The sequence below is a fragment of the Mustela erminea genome, chromosome 12, assembly GCF_009829155.1.
Source record: "Mustela erminea isolate mMusErm1 chromosome 12, mMusErm1.Pri, whole genome shotgun sequence".
NCBI lineage: Eukaryota > Metazoa > Chordata > Mammalia > Carnivora > Mustelidae > Mustela > Mustela erminea.
The window spans coordinates 35,539,455-35,558,017 of record NC_045625.1 but is presented as its reverse complement, the minus strand read 5'-3'; the positions used below and the strand labels follow the sequence as shown (position 1 = coordinate 35,558,017).

The window sequence follows — 18,563 nt, the reverse complement described above, 5'->3', positions numbered from 1 at the left end:
CTAAGACTCTAAGACTCTAAGACACACCCCTGGTTGCTCAGCCGGTCAGCTGCTGCGCAGGGCCATGGAAACAGCAGTGATTGGAGTGGTGGCGGTGCTGTTTGTGGTCACCGTAGCCATCACCTGCCTCCTGTGCTGTTTCAGCTGTGACTCGAGGGCCCAGGATCCTCAGGGGGGCCCTGGCCACAGCTTCACGGTGGCCACGTTTCGCCAGGAGGCTTCTCTCTTCACGGGCCCGGGTCGCCATGCCCAGCCTGCAGCGGCGGTGGGTGCCCGGGACTTCTGGACCTTCATGTGAGGCCTCTCAGTTCCTAGGATTTGTTCTGCTGGTGGGTCAGACCCACTCACCCACTCATCCACCAGCAAGCCTTCCTGCTGTCCCACTACTCCCAAGTCTGGCCTTCCTGGCCTTGCCTGCCTGTTGTATTCGGCAAACTCCTAGTGTCTTCCCATCCCAGCTTGCTGTGCCCGCCAGCCTGGTAGATCTGCAGGGCCAGGACCAGGTGGAATTCAACTCCGACCCCTGAGAACTCAGCTGGACCCTGCCCACAGGATGGGGCCCAGGGGAGGCCTGAAGAGTGAGTGACTGGGTCAGATTGCACGGGGGCCAGCTCTACGGACTAACGACGATATGACTGGAGTTTATCAGGAACAGAGGGTTAGTTCACTCAGGTTACCCCAGCATGTGGGTGAAACTGGTTCTGTTGCCACCAGAAGAAAGAGTGCCCTGGAGTGGACATTTTTACATTTTTATATGCTCTGGTGAGGGAGTCGTTTGGTTCCTTGCCAGGGCACAATTCACAGAACTCAGCCCTGAGGCCTGTCCCCTGCCAATTGTCTGAAATTAGACCTGCAATTCTGCAACCAAAAGACTGCTTCCTTGGGAATGAAGAATTTATTTTATAATTGAAAATGTATATCCTTATATAGGTTTCTCAAGAACCAGTGTTGAAAACTACAAAATGAAACAGAAGAGAAAAAAACATGGTCACAGAAAGTACAAGCTGTTTGATTAACAGGAAAGCCAGAAAGAAGACTTTGAAACGTACTTTGAATGAGACTATATTACTGTCTTCTTATAGGTCACTTGTGCTCTTAGAGAATGTGAATGCCTTGTGTCATTAAGAATGATAGAAAAATCATGAACTGAAAGATAATCCCAAATAAGTTAAAATGTTATGTTACATCAAAATAACCTGTAACAAAGCTCTTGTTTTCATCACAAATAAAGAGATGTTCAGTTTTTATTAACAGAAAATCTGCCTTTTTTTTTTTTTTCTGTACTGGGAAATAAATGCTGTGCCATATTTAGAGTGCAGTTTTGAGGGGTGCAAACTTCTGGGTCTCCTGGCTCATATGTCTCCATTCAGCCCTGAATGGATGGCTCTCCTAGGACTTTTTTTGAGGGTGGCAAAACTGACCCTGATAAGGGTCTGGGCTCTAAGGTACCTAGAAAGGCCATCTTGGCCACAGGAAGGATTCTCAGAGAGAGGCTTGGGGCTACAGAGGTATAGTGGGGGAAAGGGGGCAGGGGGAGTGTCAGGCTGGCAGAGAGGGATGGAATAGGGGAATATGGGGAAGGGAGAGGCACAGCCCAGGGACAGGAGTTCTTGGGAGCTTATCTTGGTCACTCTGGACCTGAAAGCTCCCAAACAGGGCCTTTGTAGATGCACGTGGAAAGGAACTGTTGCAGATTGCATTCCCCACAAATGAATACTGAGACAAAGCTTGGGGTATAAGATGTTTATAGGGGTCAACATCTGTGAGGGGAGGGTGGAGAAAGCAGGACTAGATAGAGGAAAAAGTCAAATTATAATGCAGGCCCTTAATACACACCTTCTGCCTTTGCTCGGTCTCTGAGTGCTGCCCATTCCCATTGCTGTCCCCCAAGTTTTGACCTCGGCAAAGAAGCTCTGTGGCTGAGGCTGACCCTGAAGTCCTTCCTTGAAGGGGTCCTGGGTGGTGCCTTTCTCAGAACTCAGCAGGGGCCTGTTCTCAGAGGTGCCCAGATATCAGAGGTAGGTGAGCATATCTAGACACAAAGAAATACCTGGGCATGGAAGCTCCAGATGGGCAGAGATAGAAGTGCAAGGTCTGGGAGGGGTGAGCAAAGTCAGCTCTGGTCCAGGTCAGGTGCCTTTCAGCTGGACCCAAGTATCAGGACCCAGGCCTGGAGCTCTGTCCCTGTGCTGCATGGTCACAACCTCTCTGGGTCAGTGAAAGGAAGGTCTGCAGGCTGGAATCACGTGACTCTGAAAACAAAGCAATGGTGGAGAGCTTGACCTCACTCTTCAGGCAATGGGCAGTCTGTCAAGCCCTGAGTTTTCCTCACTTGTTCACTTGCTAATCCACCCACTTATCTACCATCCATCCATCCATCCATCCATCCACTTACTTACCCATTCATCCATACATCCATCCACCCACCTGCTCCCATTCACCCACTTAACCATCCACCCATTCACCTACTCATCCACCCACCCACCTACCCATTCTCCCTTCCATCCATCCACTCATCCATTCTCCCTCCCATCCATCCATCTATCCATCCTTCCATCCACTCCATCTGCTCAATAAGTCTTCCTTCCTTACTCAAGCATTTGTTCATGCATTCTGTCACTTTTTCTCATATTTAGTCATTCACTTCTCTATTCAATACACACTGGCTGAGCACTGACTGTGTACCAGGTTCTGCCTAGGGAACATGGGAGTCAAAACCAGATATGGTCCCAGCACTTGGTGAACTCCTAATTTAGTGACCTGGACAAGGCTGCAGATAACATACTCAGGTGTTCAAGGGAGGGGGAGCTGGGAGATCAGGGGAAACTGGGAGGAGGTGGCTTTTGAGCTAGACCTGAAGAAAAGAGGGCAATGGGGCACCTGGGTGGCTGAGTGGGTTAAGCCGCTGCCTTCGGCTCAGGTCATGATCCCAGAGTCCTGGGATCGAGCCCCACATCGGGCTCTCTGCTCAGCAGGGAGCCTGCTTCTCCCTCTCTCTCTGCCTGCTTCTCTGCCTACTTGTGATCTCTGTCTGTCAAGTTAATAAATAAAATCTTAAAAAAAAAAAAAAGAAAAGAGGGCACTTCAATAGGGAGAGTTTGGGAAAGGGTGTTCCAGAGGCAACAGCTCAAGTGGTGATTCAGAGAACATGTGGGGGCAGGGAGTAGGCAGCTCAGTGGGAGGAAATGAGGCTGGACAACAGCCAGCTCCCAAGGGAAGCGCTTCTTGCCACATCTGGCCAGCATGTTTCTGGGCAATAGATGATGAAGGCAACAAAGAGGCAGCCTTGCTCCTTGCGCTGGGCAGGTAGTCTTTCCAAGCACACATACGTACACCTCCCCACCAACACTGCAATCTGCTGTTGCTACAAAGGAGCTAGAGAAAAGTTCTTTCGTGACTCTGGGCAAGGCCAGCTGTGAGTCGAGCTGGGCTTAACGGTGTGGGAGAAGCTGTCCCAGAGATTAAGGAGCTTGAGAAGGGAAGGTAGGCAAGGCCAGCACCCTGGAGCAGGCTGACCTAAGGTGGGGGCTGAGGAGGAGCAGCTGAAGAAGGCGTAGGAAGGTGGGAAGCACATGGGACAGAGAAGCAGGGAGTAGGGTTGCCAGATTTAGCAAATAAAAATGCAGGACATCTAGTTATTTTGATTTCAGATAGAAAAAACCAACCAAACAACCAGTATTTAGTATAAGTATGTCCCATGCAATATGTGGGACATACTTATACTAAAACATTATTTGTTGTCTATCTGAGAGTCTATTTTAACTGGTGTTCTATATTTTATCTGGCAACCTTGCAAGGGAGAAAGTGGTTTTCAGAGAGGACGAGTCAGCTGGTTGAAAGCTTCGGGGGTGGGGGAGATGGAGATGGTGAGCACAGAGCTGAGACCTTGGATTTTGCAACATGAGAGTTGACAGTGACCTTGGTGAGAAAGTTTGAGTGGAGTGAAGGGAGTGGCCCTACAGTGGTGTGTTTAGGGTGCATGCATGTGTGCAGGGGCTCTGTGTGCAGGGGCTCTGTGTGCAGGGGCAGTTGGATCAATGGGAGCTGAGGAAGGCGAGGTTACTGTTGAAGATAATTGAAGGGCAGAGGAGCCATGTATTTTGGCCAGAATGGCACCACACTGAGGCAACGGTGATTATTATTTTTAGGAATAGGAGGGAGGTTGAACATGTGTTGAGCAAGGAGGATTAGAGAGGGAGACACTAACAGTACGGCAGCAAGGAAAAGACCCACAGAGGGCTCCCCGGGATGGGCCTGGGAGGCAGAACTCAGGAAGAGGGTCTGGCGGGGGTGGGGGGTCAGGCCCAGGTGGTGGTGTGTGGGTGCAGCAATGGTGCTGGGAAAGATGTTCAGGGATGCGGATAACTGCTGTGTGTCCGCCTGTCTGGGGGGGAAGGGAGATGAGCATGTTACGCCAGATGGTCCATTGTCTCAGAGAAGCAGGAGCATCTGCTGAAAGATGGGTATGGGGTAGCTGGGGTAGGATAGTGGGGAAGGATGACCCAGAGAAGGGACGAGCAGCTCCTATAATCATACTTCTCTTATGTGTGTGGAGTGTATGGGTGCCAGAGCACGCATGCATGGGCTATGTGGTGTGAGAGTGAAGTGTGTATGTGTGATGTGTGCGGCATGGGTGTGTATGTGCGTGAGGTGTGTGTTGTGTGTGTGGTGTGGTGTGTGGCAGCCCCAGTGCTCCTGCCCTTCTGCCCAGCGCAGCCCATTGTGTAGGGGCGAGCTGGGGGGCGGGGAGGGGAAGCTCTGGAACAGGCTGGCAGCAAGCACCTCTGTGTCCCAGGGGAGGAGGTGGCAGCGCAAGGACAGAGACACCAGAATGCCAGCAAAGCCAGGAGTGTTTATCTGGTGGCAGCAAGGGAAGGGGCTGCTCAAGGTCACCTTAGAAATCTGAGTTGGAGCCTCACTTGAACCCAGTTTCCAAATCCAGTGTTCTCTCTGTTCCTTCTACTGCTGTTACCGGTTCCTACTTACTCAACGTCTCCTATGCGCGGAGCTCCAGGCTTTCTACAGATCTTCTCAGTACTCGTAGCTACCCCATCCCCTTTATTTTGTAGCTGAGGAACCTAGCTGCCCACTGTGAGGCACTTCGGACCCAGTGTCTTATAGCACTGCTGGGGCAGGATCCCACAGGCACAAAGCTCAACTGTCCTTTTCATCCATAAATGGGGTTCGCCTCCGGCCACCTGTCAGCAGACCCATTTGCTATCTTTGGAATGAAGGGAAGGCCAGAGCACCTGGGGATCTAATTTGCCCTGGGTTTCCCCGGACAGAAACTTTGTGCCGTGTCCTAAGGAGAGTGGGGGCCTGGCAAGGCACAATGACCCTTTTCTACTGCTTGGAACAAGTGGTTTCCTTTAAGGAAGGTAATTTTCCGGAAAACATGTTATTTAATGGCCCACTGACTCCAGAATCCAGCCTATCCCACAGAGGAACACCTCCCTGGTTGCAGGGTCAAGAATGTGGAGGAAAAGCCGGGCACGGGTGAGCCCCTTCTGACATCTGGGTTTAGAGGCTCTTCCAGCTCTGTGACTTCCTCTCTACAAAACAGGACAGAATCCTGTACCTCTGCAGGTGTGAAGCCACAGGGAGGCTGTGGTGGGCTGGGTCAGGGCTGAGGTTCCACTCTTGTTCATCAGGGTGAGACTTCCTGGGCTGCTCTTTAGGACTGGGTATGGCAAAGACCTATTTCTTCTTCAGAGCAAGAGATGCAGGGAAATCCACACGTGAACAGGGCTTCACTGTTGCTGTCCTTCACGAGCTTTACCACTGTAATACCCTCCGGCTGACCTCCCTGCCCTTACCCCACCACTGCCTGCCTGACTCCAGAAGGATTTTTCTCAGACATACATCTAAACTCCTTAGGAGTCTCCTATGTGGGCTCTGTTCTCAAAGTCAGGCTCTTGGTGTCTGTGCTAGGCATGATAATGGTCTCCCAAATGTGTCCATATCCTAATCCCCAGGACCTGCGAATATGTCATATTACATCCAAAGGGGAATTACTCTTGCAGATGGAATCACAGCTGAAAACCTCAAAATAAGGTTGTCCTGTATCATCCAGGTGGGCCCAACACAATCAAAAGGATCCTTAAATGTGGAAGAGGGAAGCAAGAGCCGTCAGAGAAAGACTTGGAGAGAGAAGGGACCACCAGCCAAGGAATGCCAGCAGTCTCCAGAAGCTGGAAAGGAAAAAGCAAGGAAACAGATTCTCCCTGAGAGCCTGCAGGTAGGAAGCCAACACCTTGACTCGAGCCCCCTGTGTCCCAGTTTGGACTCTGACCTCCAGAACTGTAAGACAGGACGTTTGTTATCTACATAACAAATTTGTTATAATAATGTGTTGTTTTAAGCCACCGACTTTGGGGTTACAACAGCAAAGCACCCTTGGCTTAACCATCATTGCTCATCAAGACTAAGGCTAGAATTTGCTCCTCTAGGTAACCCCAGTCCTGGCTGAGTCAGGTGGCATCTGAAGATCAGAAGAAGGCAGTTGGGCTCAGGGGGTAGGAGAACCCTACAAACAGGGACGTGGAGATAGAAATCATGCTTTACAGATGCTGGGAATAAGCTAAGAGTAACAATGTGGGTTGTCGGGCTCTGTGTGTTGGGCAATGTGCATCTCCAGCCATCCCAATACACAGAAATACCCACACGTGTGTGCAAACATGTATGTCCAGGGATGGTCTTACAGTATTACTGTTTTTTTTAGAGGATTATTTTGGAAGTGAGAACATTATAAAGACCAAAGTATCCATCAATAGAGAAACATGTGTGTCCCTATTGGAATTATTATTATTATTATTGTTATTACTATTTTTTAAAAGATTTTATTTATTTGACAGACTGAGATCACAAGTAGGCAGAGAGACAGGCGGAGCGGGAGGGAGGAAGTAGGCTCCCTGCTGAGCAGAGCGCCCGATTCGGGGCTTGATCCCAGGACCCTGGGATCATACCTGAGCCGAAGGTAGAGGCTTTAACCTACTGAGCCACCCAGGCGCCCCCCTATTGGAATTATTATGTTATATCCACAAAGCTGAATAATAACCATTACAAAAATGTACTAACTTGGAAACTGCCCAGTACAAATAGAGAAAAAACAGCAAGTTACAGAATGGTCCCATGAAATGGGGTGGGGGAAGCAAATAAACACCCCTTCTCCCTAAGAAAACAAAAGCAAAAACAAAAAACTCCTAAATTACTCTTATGTGTATTCGCATACATATACACATGGAAAGTCTGGAAGGATATGATTACCAGGGGGGCAGAGGTTTGCAGGGAGGAGGAAACTTACTTTTGACATTGGTTACTTTTGCATTGTTCGAATTTATTTTAACAAGCATGTGTTGCTTTTTAGTACACGTAATGATATATTTTTAAAAAACGGTGCAAAGGTTAAGAAAAGCAATCTTTACTGCTACTGTTCAGAAAATAGCTGTTATTTGCAAAAAGAGCTCTCTGGGCTGAGGAATGCCAGAGCTGCCCTTGGCAGGAACATTCTGGACGCAGATGAACAAAACTGATTCCTGTTGCTGGGCGAGCTCAGCCAGGGAATGGGGACAGCATGAATCCTCATGGAAATGTGCAGTCATCCCGGCGCTCCTGTCCTTTTACAGATGTGATAGTTCTGAAGATCTGAAGTTCAGGGAAGGGAACTGACATCTTCCTCCACATCTTATGGTAGTTCCAGACCGAAATGCTACTTCCTGGCTTCCATTTAGCTGAACTTGCACACAATTCACACCCCCTTTTTTATAATCCATCACTTTCATGTGAGGAGTACAATTTTCCGTGTTCTACTGTCTGATCCCAACTAGGTGAGGAATGATTCCACTATAAATTCAAGGTCTTGTTTATATCTTGAAGCTCCAGCTCTTAAAAAGGTCAGGCACTGGCAGAGAGTCTAGGAAAGTGGCCAGGATGGGTGGCCTCTGGAGTTCCAGTCTGATCTCCCCATTGGGCTCGTATTACAATGGTTGTACCAGGTGTGTGGACGTCCTTTATCGGTCTGGCACCTAACCCTCTACAGGGTGTCCCAAGTTTGCAAAGCTCTTCTGAGCATCATCTTAGCTGCCTCCCGCAACAAGCCAGGGGCCAGATAGAGCAGCATTAGTTAAAATTTACAAGTGAGGAAACCAAGGCAGAGACTTGTAAGTGACAGGCCCCAAGTCACTCAGCAATTTGGTTGCAACTTTGGGGACAGAATCCCATCTCCCAATTCTTCTCCTTCAGCCAGAGTTTCCTTTTATATCTTTTTTATCTCCTGTTTCCAAGGTGGGCTTTGTTTGATAGTAAAGACTGGCTGCTTTAAAAAGTTTGAAAATCAGTTATCTAGAGTAATGTTTCCAGATTTCCAAATGATACTAACATCAATAGCCGGGAACAACAAATTAGAATTTCTGGGAATTCTCAAGCTTCCTGACATTGTAAATCATTCCACATCTTTTTTTTTTTAAGATTTTATTTAGGGGCGCCTGGGTGGCTCAGCAGGTTAAGCCTCTGCCTTTGGCTCAGGTCATGATCTCAGGGTCCTGGGGTCAGGCTCTCTGCTCAGCAGGGAGTCTGCTTCCCCCTCTTTCTCTGCCTGCCTCTCTGCCTACTTGTGATCTCTCTCTGTCAAATAAATAAAATCTTTTTTAAAAAGATTTTATTTATTTATTTGACAGAGATAAACAGTGAGAGAGGGAACAAAAGTAAGGGGAGAGGGAGAAACAGGCTTCCTGCTGAGTGGGAAGCCTGATGTAGGGCTCGATCTCAGGACCCCGGGATCATGACCTGAGCCAAAGGCAGATGCTTAATCACTGAGCCACCTAGGGGCCCCAATAAATCATTCCACAGCTTTCATAATACTTTTATACACTTTAAAAATGAGAGACCATAACAATAAACTGAATAATTTTCTGATCATATGATACTAAAAGTTTCAGAAGTTTTCAGCAAATAATACAGTTTTATATTATTATCCTCATGAACCAATATACTGTGACAATATTATTTCAATAACATGAAAAATGATCTCTCCCTGATGCAGACTCTAGGTATAGAAAATGATAAAAGGAAGGGAATGATAACACAAAATAAATGCCAAACACCACAAATATTTGATATTTACAAGTTACGATTTACAAAATGAACTTTAAAAACACAAAGCATGAAATAGTCCACCTGGTAGTTTTAATAATTTCTTTGCAACAAGCGTTCGAGATGTAGAAAATGTTCTTTCATTTTGCACTCATGTTGGTTGACTTGAGAGCATGGCCCAAACATCTTCAAGTTGGACATTAGGGTACAGGTTGCTTCAGAGAATTTCCTTTCCTTTCCTTTTTTTTTTTTTTTTTCCCAAAGATTTATTTATTTTAAGGAGGGAGAAAGAGAGAGAAAGCAGGAGGAGTGGCAGAAGGAGAGAGAAGCCCAAGCAGATTCTGCACTGAGCATGGAGTCTGACATGGGGCTCAAACTTGATTTAGACTCAGGCCATGATCTCAGGGTCATGGGATCGAACCCCATGTCAGGCTCCATGCTCAGTGCAGAATCTGCTTGGGTTTCCCAGGCACCCTGCATTTCCTTTTTTTTTTTTTTTTTTAAACATTTTATTTATTTACTTGAGAGAGAGACAGTGAGAGAGAGCATGAATGAGGAGAAGGTCAGAGGGAGAAGCAGACTCCCCGTGGAGCTGGGAGCCTGATGTGGGACACAATCCCCGGACTCGAGGATCATGACCTGAGCTGAAGACAGTCGCCCAACCAACTGAGCCACCCAGGCGCCCTGCATTTCCTTTTTTAATGACAATTTTGTCTGCTTGCCCTAATCTTGATTTTGCATTTGTTTGAATTTGCTGTTGAATTCAATATTCCTCTTGCCAATTCAGATTTTCGTGCGGTTTCTGATTTCATGTTGGAGTGTTCTATGAAAGCAATCACGTTGTACTTTTTTGCATCTCTTTTATTGAATATTAACAAAGAACTGTAGCCTATAGTGAATACTTGAACACCTGGAAATGCCAGCAATCATTACTGGAAGGTTTTCAAATAGTATTAACATTCAGACCTACTGGGGAAGGTTACTAATACTACACAAAATCACTTGTTGAAATTGTCAAAGAAGGTCTTATTTTGCCTCAAAATTTGTTGTTGTTTTTTCTAACATCACTCACAGGACTTGTACTAGTATCCTATGTGCATAAAATTACTAGTATTTATTTTATTTATAAAAATGACTTACTGTTAGGAGCAGACCAGTCCCCCGCCACCTCACACACACACTTGAAACCAGTGTGTGCTGGTAAACCAAATCTCTGGGGGAAAAATAAAAGCCCTGATATGTAGCATTTGCCTGGTACCAAGGGGAGTATTCCCAGTACGGTCAGTTTTGAGCTCCCAATGTGATATCCCTGAGCACTGGGAAGAGATGCACACAGCTGCTCCCCGGGGCCTGTGCAAGCCTGTGCCAGCCCACCACAGCTCCTAACATGGCCACACTTGCCCACTTGTTGTGGGCAAGCCTGATGGGATCCCATTTGGAATCTGTCCACCTTAATTTTCCAGCGTATGCTTCAGTGTCCTCTATGTCTTCCAACTTGACATCAGTAGATTTCTTTGAACTAGTGACATCTCTGTGTTCACCGTTAAGGTTCTTTTGTTTGTTTGTTTGTTTTTGGTTTTTCTATCCTAAACATTTTTTATTTTTGTTTTTTTTCGAAGTAAAATATAAAATAATACAACAGTGCCCAAATTGCTCAAGTAAATCTTTTTTAAAAATTGAAGGAGAGTTGACGTTTTCATATTAGTTTCAGGAGTACAACATAGCGATTCCACAATTATCTACATTACAAAATGCTCACCACAATAAGCGTCGTCACCATTGGTCACCACACAGTTATCGTGATATTATTGACTATATTGCCTGTGCTATATTTTTCATCCCCGTGGCTTATTCATTTTGTAACTGGAAGTTTGTACTCTGAATTCCCTTCACCTTGTTTGCCCACTCCCCGCTTGATCGTTAAGTTTTAATTTTCATGGGAGAAACTTTCTCCAGGTTTCTAGACTTCCCAATGTACTTTAGTTAGGATTTGGGCTTTGGAAAAACAAGACATTTCTGAGAAATGCCAGGAAGGAATTCTTGCATGGAAACACTAATTGAGAAGATCTGAGTTAAAAAATCCATTTGCTTGAATGATCATGATCACTGGATACATTTTTGCATGCCCAGTTTTGTCCACTGGTCATTGATCTTATTTTAGGGGATTTTAACTGTGGAGTCCTATACAATTTGGTGTCAAGGTTAGTGATTTTCCAGAGAGGCTGGCCACAAGGGCTGGATCAGTAACCACTTGACCTTGTGTCTGACCCTGAACACATGTCATACAAGTTGTTGTCCACATAGCTAGTTGTACCCCGATCTCAGTGTCCCCCTTCTTCCTTATTATTAGAAACAACAACACAGCCTCCATTGAATCTAGGAATGCCCAACAGAAGTGTGGTGCATCCTCTGGGGAATGTCCAGAGGTAGAGAGAAAGTGTTCTGTACTTTGCCTTTTGGCTTTTCATCTGGCCAGAACGTGGCTGTAATGGCTGGAGCGACCCAAGTCACACTGGACCATAAACAGATCTTGGAATGGAACAACAAGGTAGTAGGAGTCTCGGTTTCTGATATGGTGGGGGCGCCATACCTCACCCACTTCTAGGCTTGTACACCAAAGAGAAATAAATCAGCTGGTCTAAACCGCTGATGAGGATGGGCTTTCTATCACTCGCCACTGAAACAAGTGAAACCGCATACTCACCCATTTGTTTCCTATGGAAAGCACAGCGCACTCGCAAGAGACTAAGAAAGGTCAGTCATGGAGAGCAGCTGATGAAAAACCTCAGCCTTATTCAGTGACTCAGCGGGCGTCTTCGAGGAGATTTTACCTAAACGTGTGGAGGACAGAATTTGTAATATAAGGGACCGTGGGTCCCCCAGGGTGCTTGCAGTAGGTTTGTCAAGAAGGTTGGTACCTAAGAAAACTTCTGTACAGCTCTGAGCTGGTTAGCCTGGGAAAAGAAATTTTCAGACTTCTGATTTTTCACAGGATCTGTTCACAAATGTCTATAATTTTAACTTTGTAGCAACCAGAGCCCTGGGAGACATAGAATGTACCTTATTGCCCTTCAGGCAGAGTGTAAGTACGGACTGAAGACCTAGGGGGTTTAAACCAGGGAAGAGATTAGAGGAGGTGGGGATCTGAGAGCTGCTTTCACACATCAGAATAAAGAAGGGCGTAGGAGACTCCCAGGCCCAAACCAGGACCCTTGGGTAGAGGCTGCCTATTCTGCCCCAAGTTACAGGGAAACCCATCTCGGTGCTGGAAGGAGGTGGTCTAGGAGAGTGCCTCTCCTGGTGGAGGGGATTTAAGCAGAGGCTGTTGCAGGAAAGAATCGTCAGCTGAGCAGAGTTCCCAAATACAAATTTCCACCTTCCTACCTGTCCGTAAAGCTTTCCAGGTCTCATTTTCCTATTGAGGAAAGAAAAGATTGCGTGGTACATTTTTTTATAAAGCCAAATAATTCAAATGTCAATTTGAAGTACATTTCCTTTATTCTGAGATTATGTTCTTTCTATTTTGGGAGGTGTTAAAATGGTTTTTTATTGTTTTTAGAGAGCAGGGGGTATTTGTTATTGTTGTTTAACATCCCAAGTCAACAAAATCCAATCTTGACAACTCCTTATAAGTCTCTATAAACAAACAAACAAACAAACAAACACAAAAATCCTTATATGTCTGTGAAATCTGGAAATCTGGTAACCACTGGCAAGATGGACCATAGATACAGCTTTCTCTGACTTGACCTTTCAAGGAGCTGTAGTTCATATAAGTGGCCACTAGGTGACACTCTTGTCTATTTCCAACAGCAGGACGGTTTCATGGCGCCAATACAGAGATCAGAAAAGGGAGCCACTTGCTTTAAGGTAGATTAACTTTCACTGATAAAGTATTCACTTTTGCCACACGTAGCTACTTTGGAATAAACACTATTTTTTTATGAGCATATGAAAACAAAACTAATTTTCAAACTTTTTTCTTAAAATTGAAATGATTCCTTTCCTAAATGCTCTAACTCTCCAATAATCTTGGCAATTTAGTGTGCTTACAACAAACCTTCTCTCGGTCAAGAGCCTTTGTGAGCGTCTCAGACAGCTGCTGTCTTTACACGTGTGGCAGTATATAGTTTCCATTTTTACAGGAGCACACAGCCTCTAGCACAATGCCATGCTGATACAATGACACTAATCTCCGTTTGTCTGGTGGTTTGGGCTTTACAGTCCTTTTCGAATGGGAACTCAAGTTGCAGAGAATGACCTTTCCTTTGTCCTTCTTCGTAATAAGCTCAAATGAGTCTAATGCACATTTTTCATAGTGAAAACCTTCCACCTCATTCATTTATTCAACAAATAGTTATTTGAGCATGTCAATCATTCTACCATGCTCCCTGCCAGATATTGTGTGTGAGCAATAGTCACAGCAGAGGAAGTCCATGCCCCCATGGAGTGAACATTCCAGTGGGGAGATAGTCAGTAAACAAGCAAATGAAGAGATTGCTTGTTGGGTGGTAATGAGTGTGGTAGAGAAGAATAAAGGTGCAGGGGGATGGGAGGTCGTCCATCTTGGGCATGTAGAAAGATGCCCTTTAGGCAGAGACCTGAGTAGGTGAAGGGCAGCACAGGGTGATGATGTGGCTGAAGCACGTGCCAAATCTCGTAGCAAAAAGGAACTGGGAAGTTTGACGACGAGAAAAGGGCTTAGAAGGATGTTAGCAGGAGGTGTGGGTGAAGAGGTGGGCAGGACACAGATTGTGTGGGAGTTGGAAATTTCCTTCCAAGTGCAACAGGATGCCACTGAAGGGTTTTGAGCTGGGAGGTAACATACTTTGAAACACGAGGAATGGTCTGCAGAGAAGCATGTGTACTGACAGAATGGGCTCAATTTCAGTACATTTTGAAGGAGGCAAATGGGACTCCCTGATGCACTGGATGTAGAGGGGGAGAGAAGGAGTAAATGAAGATCCATAGGTTCTTGGCCTGAGTAAGTAGGCAGGTGGTGGTGCCCCCATTTATTCAGATGGGAAAAATGGGGAAGGAACAAATTGGAAGAAGGGCACTGAGAAACTGAGGGTTCTATTTTGGACTTATTTGATTTGAGGATTTATTATACATCCAAGTACAGATGTCAAGTAGGCAGGTGCTTATTCAATTGTAGACTTTGGAGGATGGGTTGGGGCTGGCAAAGTTGCTATGAGATCCGTTCTTGTGGACGTCAGCTGTCTGGCAGCTTTAGGTAACAACAGGGTCTGTTTAACTTGCTGTGATGACACTTAGAAATTTGGCATGATTTCATAATATTTTTACTGCATTTCAAATGGAATATTTAGTAAATTCTACATCTACTGAAGCTGTCAGACATGAGACCAATATGTTTCAAAACGTACAAAGCATATTTGGAAAAGTTAAAGATTACAGTTTTCTATTAATTTTACTTAATGAAGTTAGAAATTACTTTGCTTCTGAATGACAGTAGTATCAACCTGAGAGAGAGTTCCCTGAGTTGCTGGTGAGAGCATCATATCCAGACACCTGCCAAACCAGCAGTCCTCTTCAGGGATTTAATCCTGAGGAAATAATCAAGGAAGGGGATCAAGTTTTCTTAACAAAGATGTTCATTTCATCATTATTTACAAGAAAAATTAGGAAAAATAATTGTCCATCCATAAATGGCATAGTCAAGAACTGTGGTATATTCATAAAATGGAAGATTATTCACACTCAAAGGGTGTCAGCAAAGGGGTTTTAGTAGCATGGTAGGGATGGTTATGATATAAAATTAAGTAAATGATAAGATTTAAGTGTGTACATACTAAATATAATCTCAATCACATAGAGCATTTAAAACTTCCAGCTTTTTATAGTGGTTAACCATGGGGGGATGAAATTCTGTCTTATACTGCTTTGACTTTTTTTTTATTTTAAGATTTTATTTGTTTACTTGACAGACAGAGATCACAAGCAGGCAGAGAGAGAGGAAGGGAAGTAGGCTCCCCGCTGAGCAGACAACCTGACACAGGGCTCAATCCCAGGACCCTGGGATCATGACCTGAGCCAAAGGCAGAAGCTTTAACCCACAGAGCCACCCAGGTGCCCCTATACTGCTTTGATTTTGTCTGAACTTCTTACAATGGGCATGTGTTATTTTGTACTCTGAAAAAAAAAATATATATATATATGTAAAATTTGGATTGAAAACAATGAAAAAGAAATGGGAAAATGGAAAGATCTAGCATCAGGGTGGGAATCAGAAGATAAGGATTTGGGTCCAGAGGGAAAAATTTATTTTTTATTTGACCTTAGGTTTCTTACCTGTAAAATATGGCTAGGAATCCAGCCTGTCTCTTCTTTGGAGTTTGAAGATTTAGGATTTATATCAGCACCAGGGGCCAATCCCAGAAGCAATTCAGTTTGAAATGTGAAGGGCCTACACCAAGGCCCCAGGACAATGTCCTGTCTTCCCTCCTAGGGAAGAGTGAGTGGGAGAAGATAACTGAAGAGGAAGGAAAGTCCACATGTGCAGTAACTCCTCTGGGCACCCTGTCCTGGCCCCTAGGAATTGGGTCTTCCAGTGTCCACTGGATGTAGGCCCAATCCCGACTCATTCACGTCTTAGAACTTTGGTGGTAAAATGGGAGAGGCTTCAGTGATCATCCAATAATAATACTTATTTTATGGTTGTATTTATTGAAAATTCACAATGTTGTATTTATTGAAAATTCACAATGTGTCAGGCACTGTGATTGGTGCCTTTTACTGATTTTGTTAATCTGTTCCACCCAACAAATAATTATTGGGCCCATTCTATGTGTCCTACCTAACTCCATTTTTATGTGGCAGGATTTCCCTACTCCTTACCCCTTTTGGCCCATCACATTCCTACACTCCCTTTTTGGCACGAGTGAGACACCATGCTGGGTGACAGAAGTTTAACTTTTGTGACACAAGTTGAAGCAAAAAAAAAAGAGACCATGACTTTTGTGGCATAATAATGTATACATGATATACTAAGAGACAATCTGGGCTGCGGTAAAAACCTCAATATCTCATGGGTGCTTGACCTTGAGGCTATACTTCAGATCTTTTCTCTTCATGTTCATGCATTTCAAATTGTCTCAGGCTCCATCCAAGAGAAAACAAGATGGTACTCAGTGATCAGGGGACAAGGGAAGGCTCCAGTGGGAGGGAATAGGGAGGTTGAAGGACCACAGAAATTTAGGGGGAGGAAGTCTCCAGGGAAATGGCTCCCAGGCAGACTGAGAGAGGGGCACCTACCTGGGCAGCAGCAAGGGTGGAGAACAAATGTCGCCATGACCTTTTTTCGCACAGAAGAGAGGCAACCTGAACAGGGCAGAGGAGCCATTCCTGATCTGTCCTCTACAATGGACACTGAAGATGTGACAACAGGTGACTTGAACCCAAGGAAAAGAACAGTGTAGATCCTGAGCAATAACTGCTTGACTAATCCTCCTACTGCTGCTTTTGTTCAGTTATGATCTTTGCTGCCTTGCCTTTCTGAAATTCAGGCTGTAATAAGGGGGTTACAGTTAAATGAAGAAATTGAGACTTGAAACAAAGCACAATGTGTGGATTGTTTAGATTCTTGTTCAAAGAAACTGTAAGAAAAAAGAAAAGAAAGAAAAGATTAAGGCATTAGGAGACAATTGGAAGTTCCAAATTTGGAAATGAGTAGATATTTGAGTATATTAAGAAATTACTGACAGAATTTTATACATGGTAATGGTATTGCACATTATGTTAAAAATGTCATTACCTTTGAGAGATACACTGTTTTTTTTTTATAAGTGTAATGACAACAGTGTCTAGAAAATAAAGAAACTAGCTGAGCAGTTCCTGTAACAAAATATTGGCAATAATCATCCCCTGGGGGAGGAGACATCATAAAAGAGGAGAGGCAGGGCAGGATTTTTAGCATCAACCCCAGGTAAAACTTTCCTCTCTTGTTGTTCTTATTGTTTTATCTTAAATTAGGGCTGCCAGATAAAACATAGCCCCAGTAAAATTTTAATTTCAGATAATCAATGGAAACCCTTTTTGATAAAAGTATATACACCTATACTAAAAAACATACCTTTTAAATGTATGTATTTTATGGGTGTATATACAGTTATGAAAGTATTAATGATTTATCTGAAATTTGCATTGACTTGGGCATCTTCATAGTGATTTGTTAAATCTGGTACCCCCTCGTAAATACATGGACACTGCTTGTGAAACAGGACTTTGGACTTCTAGGCCCCTTAGTTTTCTTTCTTGGAAGATGGTTGAATTTTCTTTTCTTTATTCAACTCCTTGTTTTGTATGTCTACCTAATATTATAGCATTATGTTTTAAGTAATCTCTACACCCAGGGTGGGGTTTGAACTCATGATCCAGAGATCAAGAGTTGCATGCTCTACCGACTGAGCAAGCCAGATGTCCCCTTATAGCACTGTATCTTAAAAATTGACCTACTTCACATTAGCAACAACGGAATATGAAAGCATTTATTTCCCTTTGTGCTCATCAACATCAGATATCATCTGTCTTTTAAGTTTTGCTAATCTGCAGCACGAAAAGTTTGAGAATTGCCAGTTTAGAACACTTTTTAAATGAGACAGACTTTTCTTTGGTGATGCGTAGCATCAAGGTTTTGTTTAAAATAATTTTAAATATTACTCTACATTGTGAAAATTTGCACCATGAAGTGTAATGACTTATAAGATATTAGCTGGTTTTTACATTCCAACAGTGGATTTCCTTAGCTTCTTCTAACAAAACTGAGCTTTTCTGAGCATGCTCAAGTCAACGCTCAAGAATTTCAAATTAACTTTAGCAAAAGCAAATATTTATATTTAAAAAGAAAATATTTGAACCCAGAACTCATTAAGATGAAAAATTTAATAAACTGAAGATGTCTTGTTCGTTGAAGCCCCTAAAGGAAACATCTAGGTGAGATAACATATATTGATTTAAACAGCATTCCCGTTAGCTTCATGTAACGGTATTTGTAATTATTGCAATAAGGGATTTAAAAAAACTAGTCTCTTTAATCTACATTTCCACAAAAATCTGTTGAAAGAGGACATTTCTGCTCAGTTGTTTTTTCCTTTGCTTAAAAAAAAAAAAAAGAAAGAAAAGTGCCAGGAATCCCACCCCACCCTGCTGCTTGGTAACAGTCAATCATTTATTATTCCTGGATCAAACACAAGCATTCATGCCTATGAAAACATGTTGCAATGAACAGGATCTTGGTCTGTACTAAAAACAAAAAATGGCTAAAAAGAGACTTCAATTTATTTTCAAATTCTATGGCTAAATTCCTGTAATTCCTCACTGGTAAAAACATTGGCAAGCCACTACATTTTACTTAGATCGGATTTACTTCTTAGGTGTCTGCCCAGAGGTGTTATTGGGAGCTATTTGTGGTTAGCTTTTTAAGAGACAAGATGGGCCTCAAATGGAATGAATAC

The 18,563-nt window shown here is 44.1% G+C and overlaps 1 protein-coding gene across 1 annotated transcript; it reads left to right on the top strand.

Moving 5' to 3' along the window:
- Window positions 1–45: 45 nt before the first annotated feature.
- SPAAR (small regulatory polypeptide of amino acid response) lies at window positions 46–1,276 on the top strand. The gene has a single exon (XM_032307425.1). The coding sequence runs from the start codon at window positions 65–67 to the stop codon at window positions 296–298; it is 234 nt and encodes a 77-aa protein (XP_032163316.1). The 5' UTR covers window positions 46–64; the 3' UTR covers window positions 299–1,276.
- The last annotated feature ends 17,287 nt before the right edge of the window (window positions 1,277–18,563 follow it).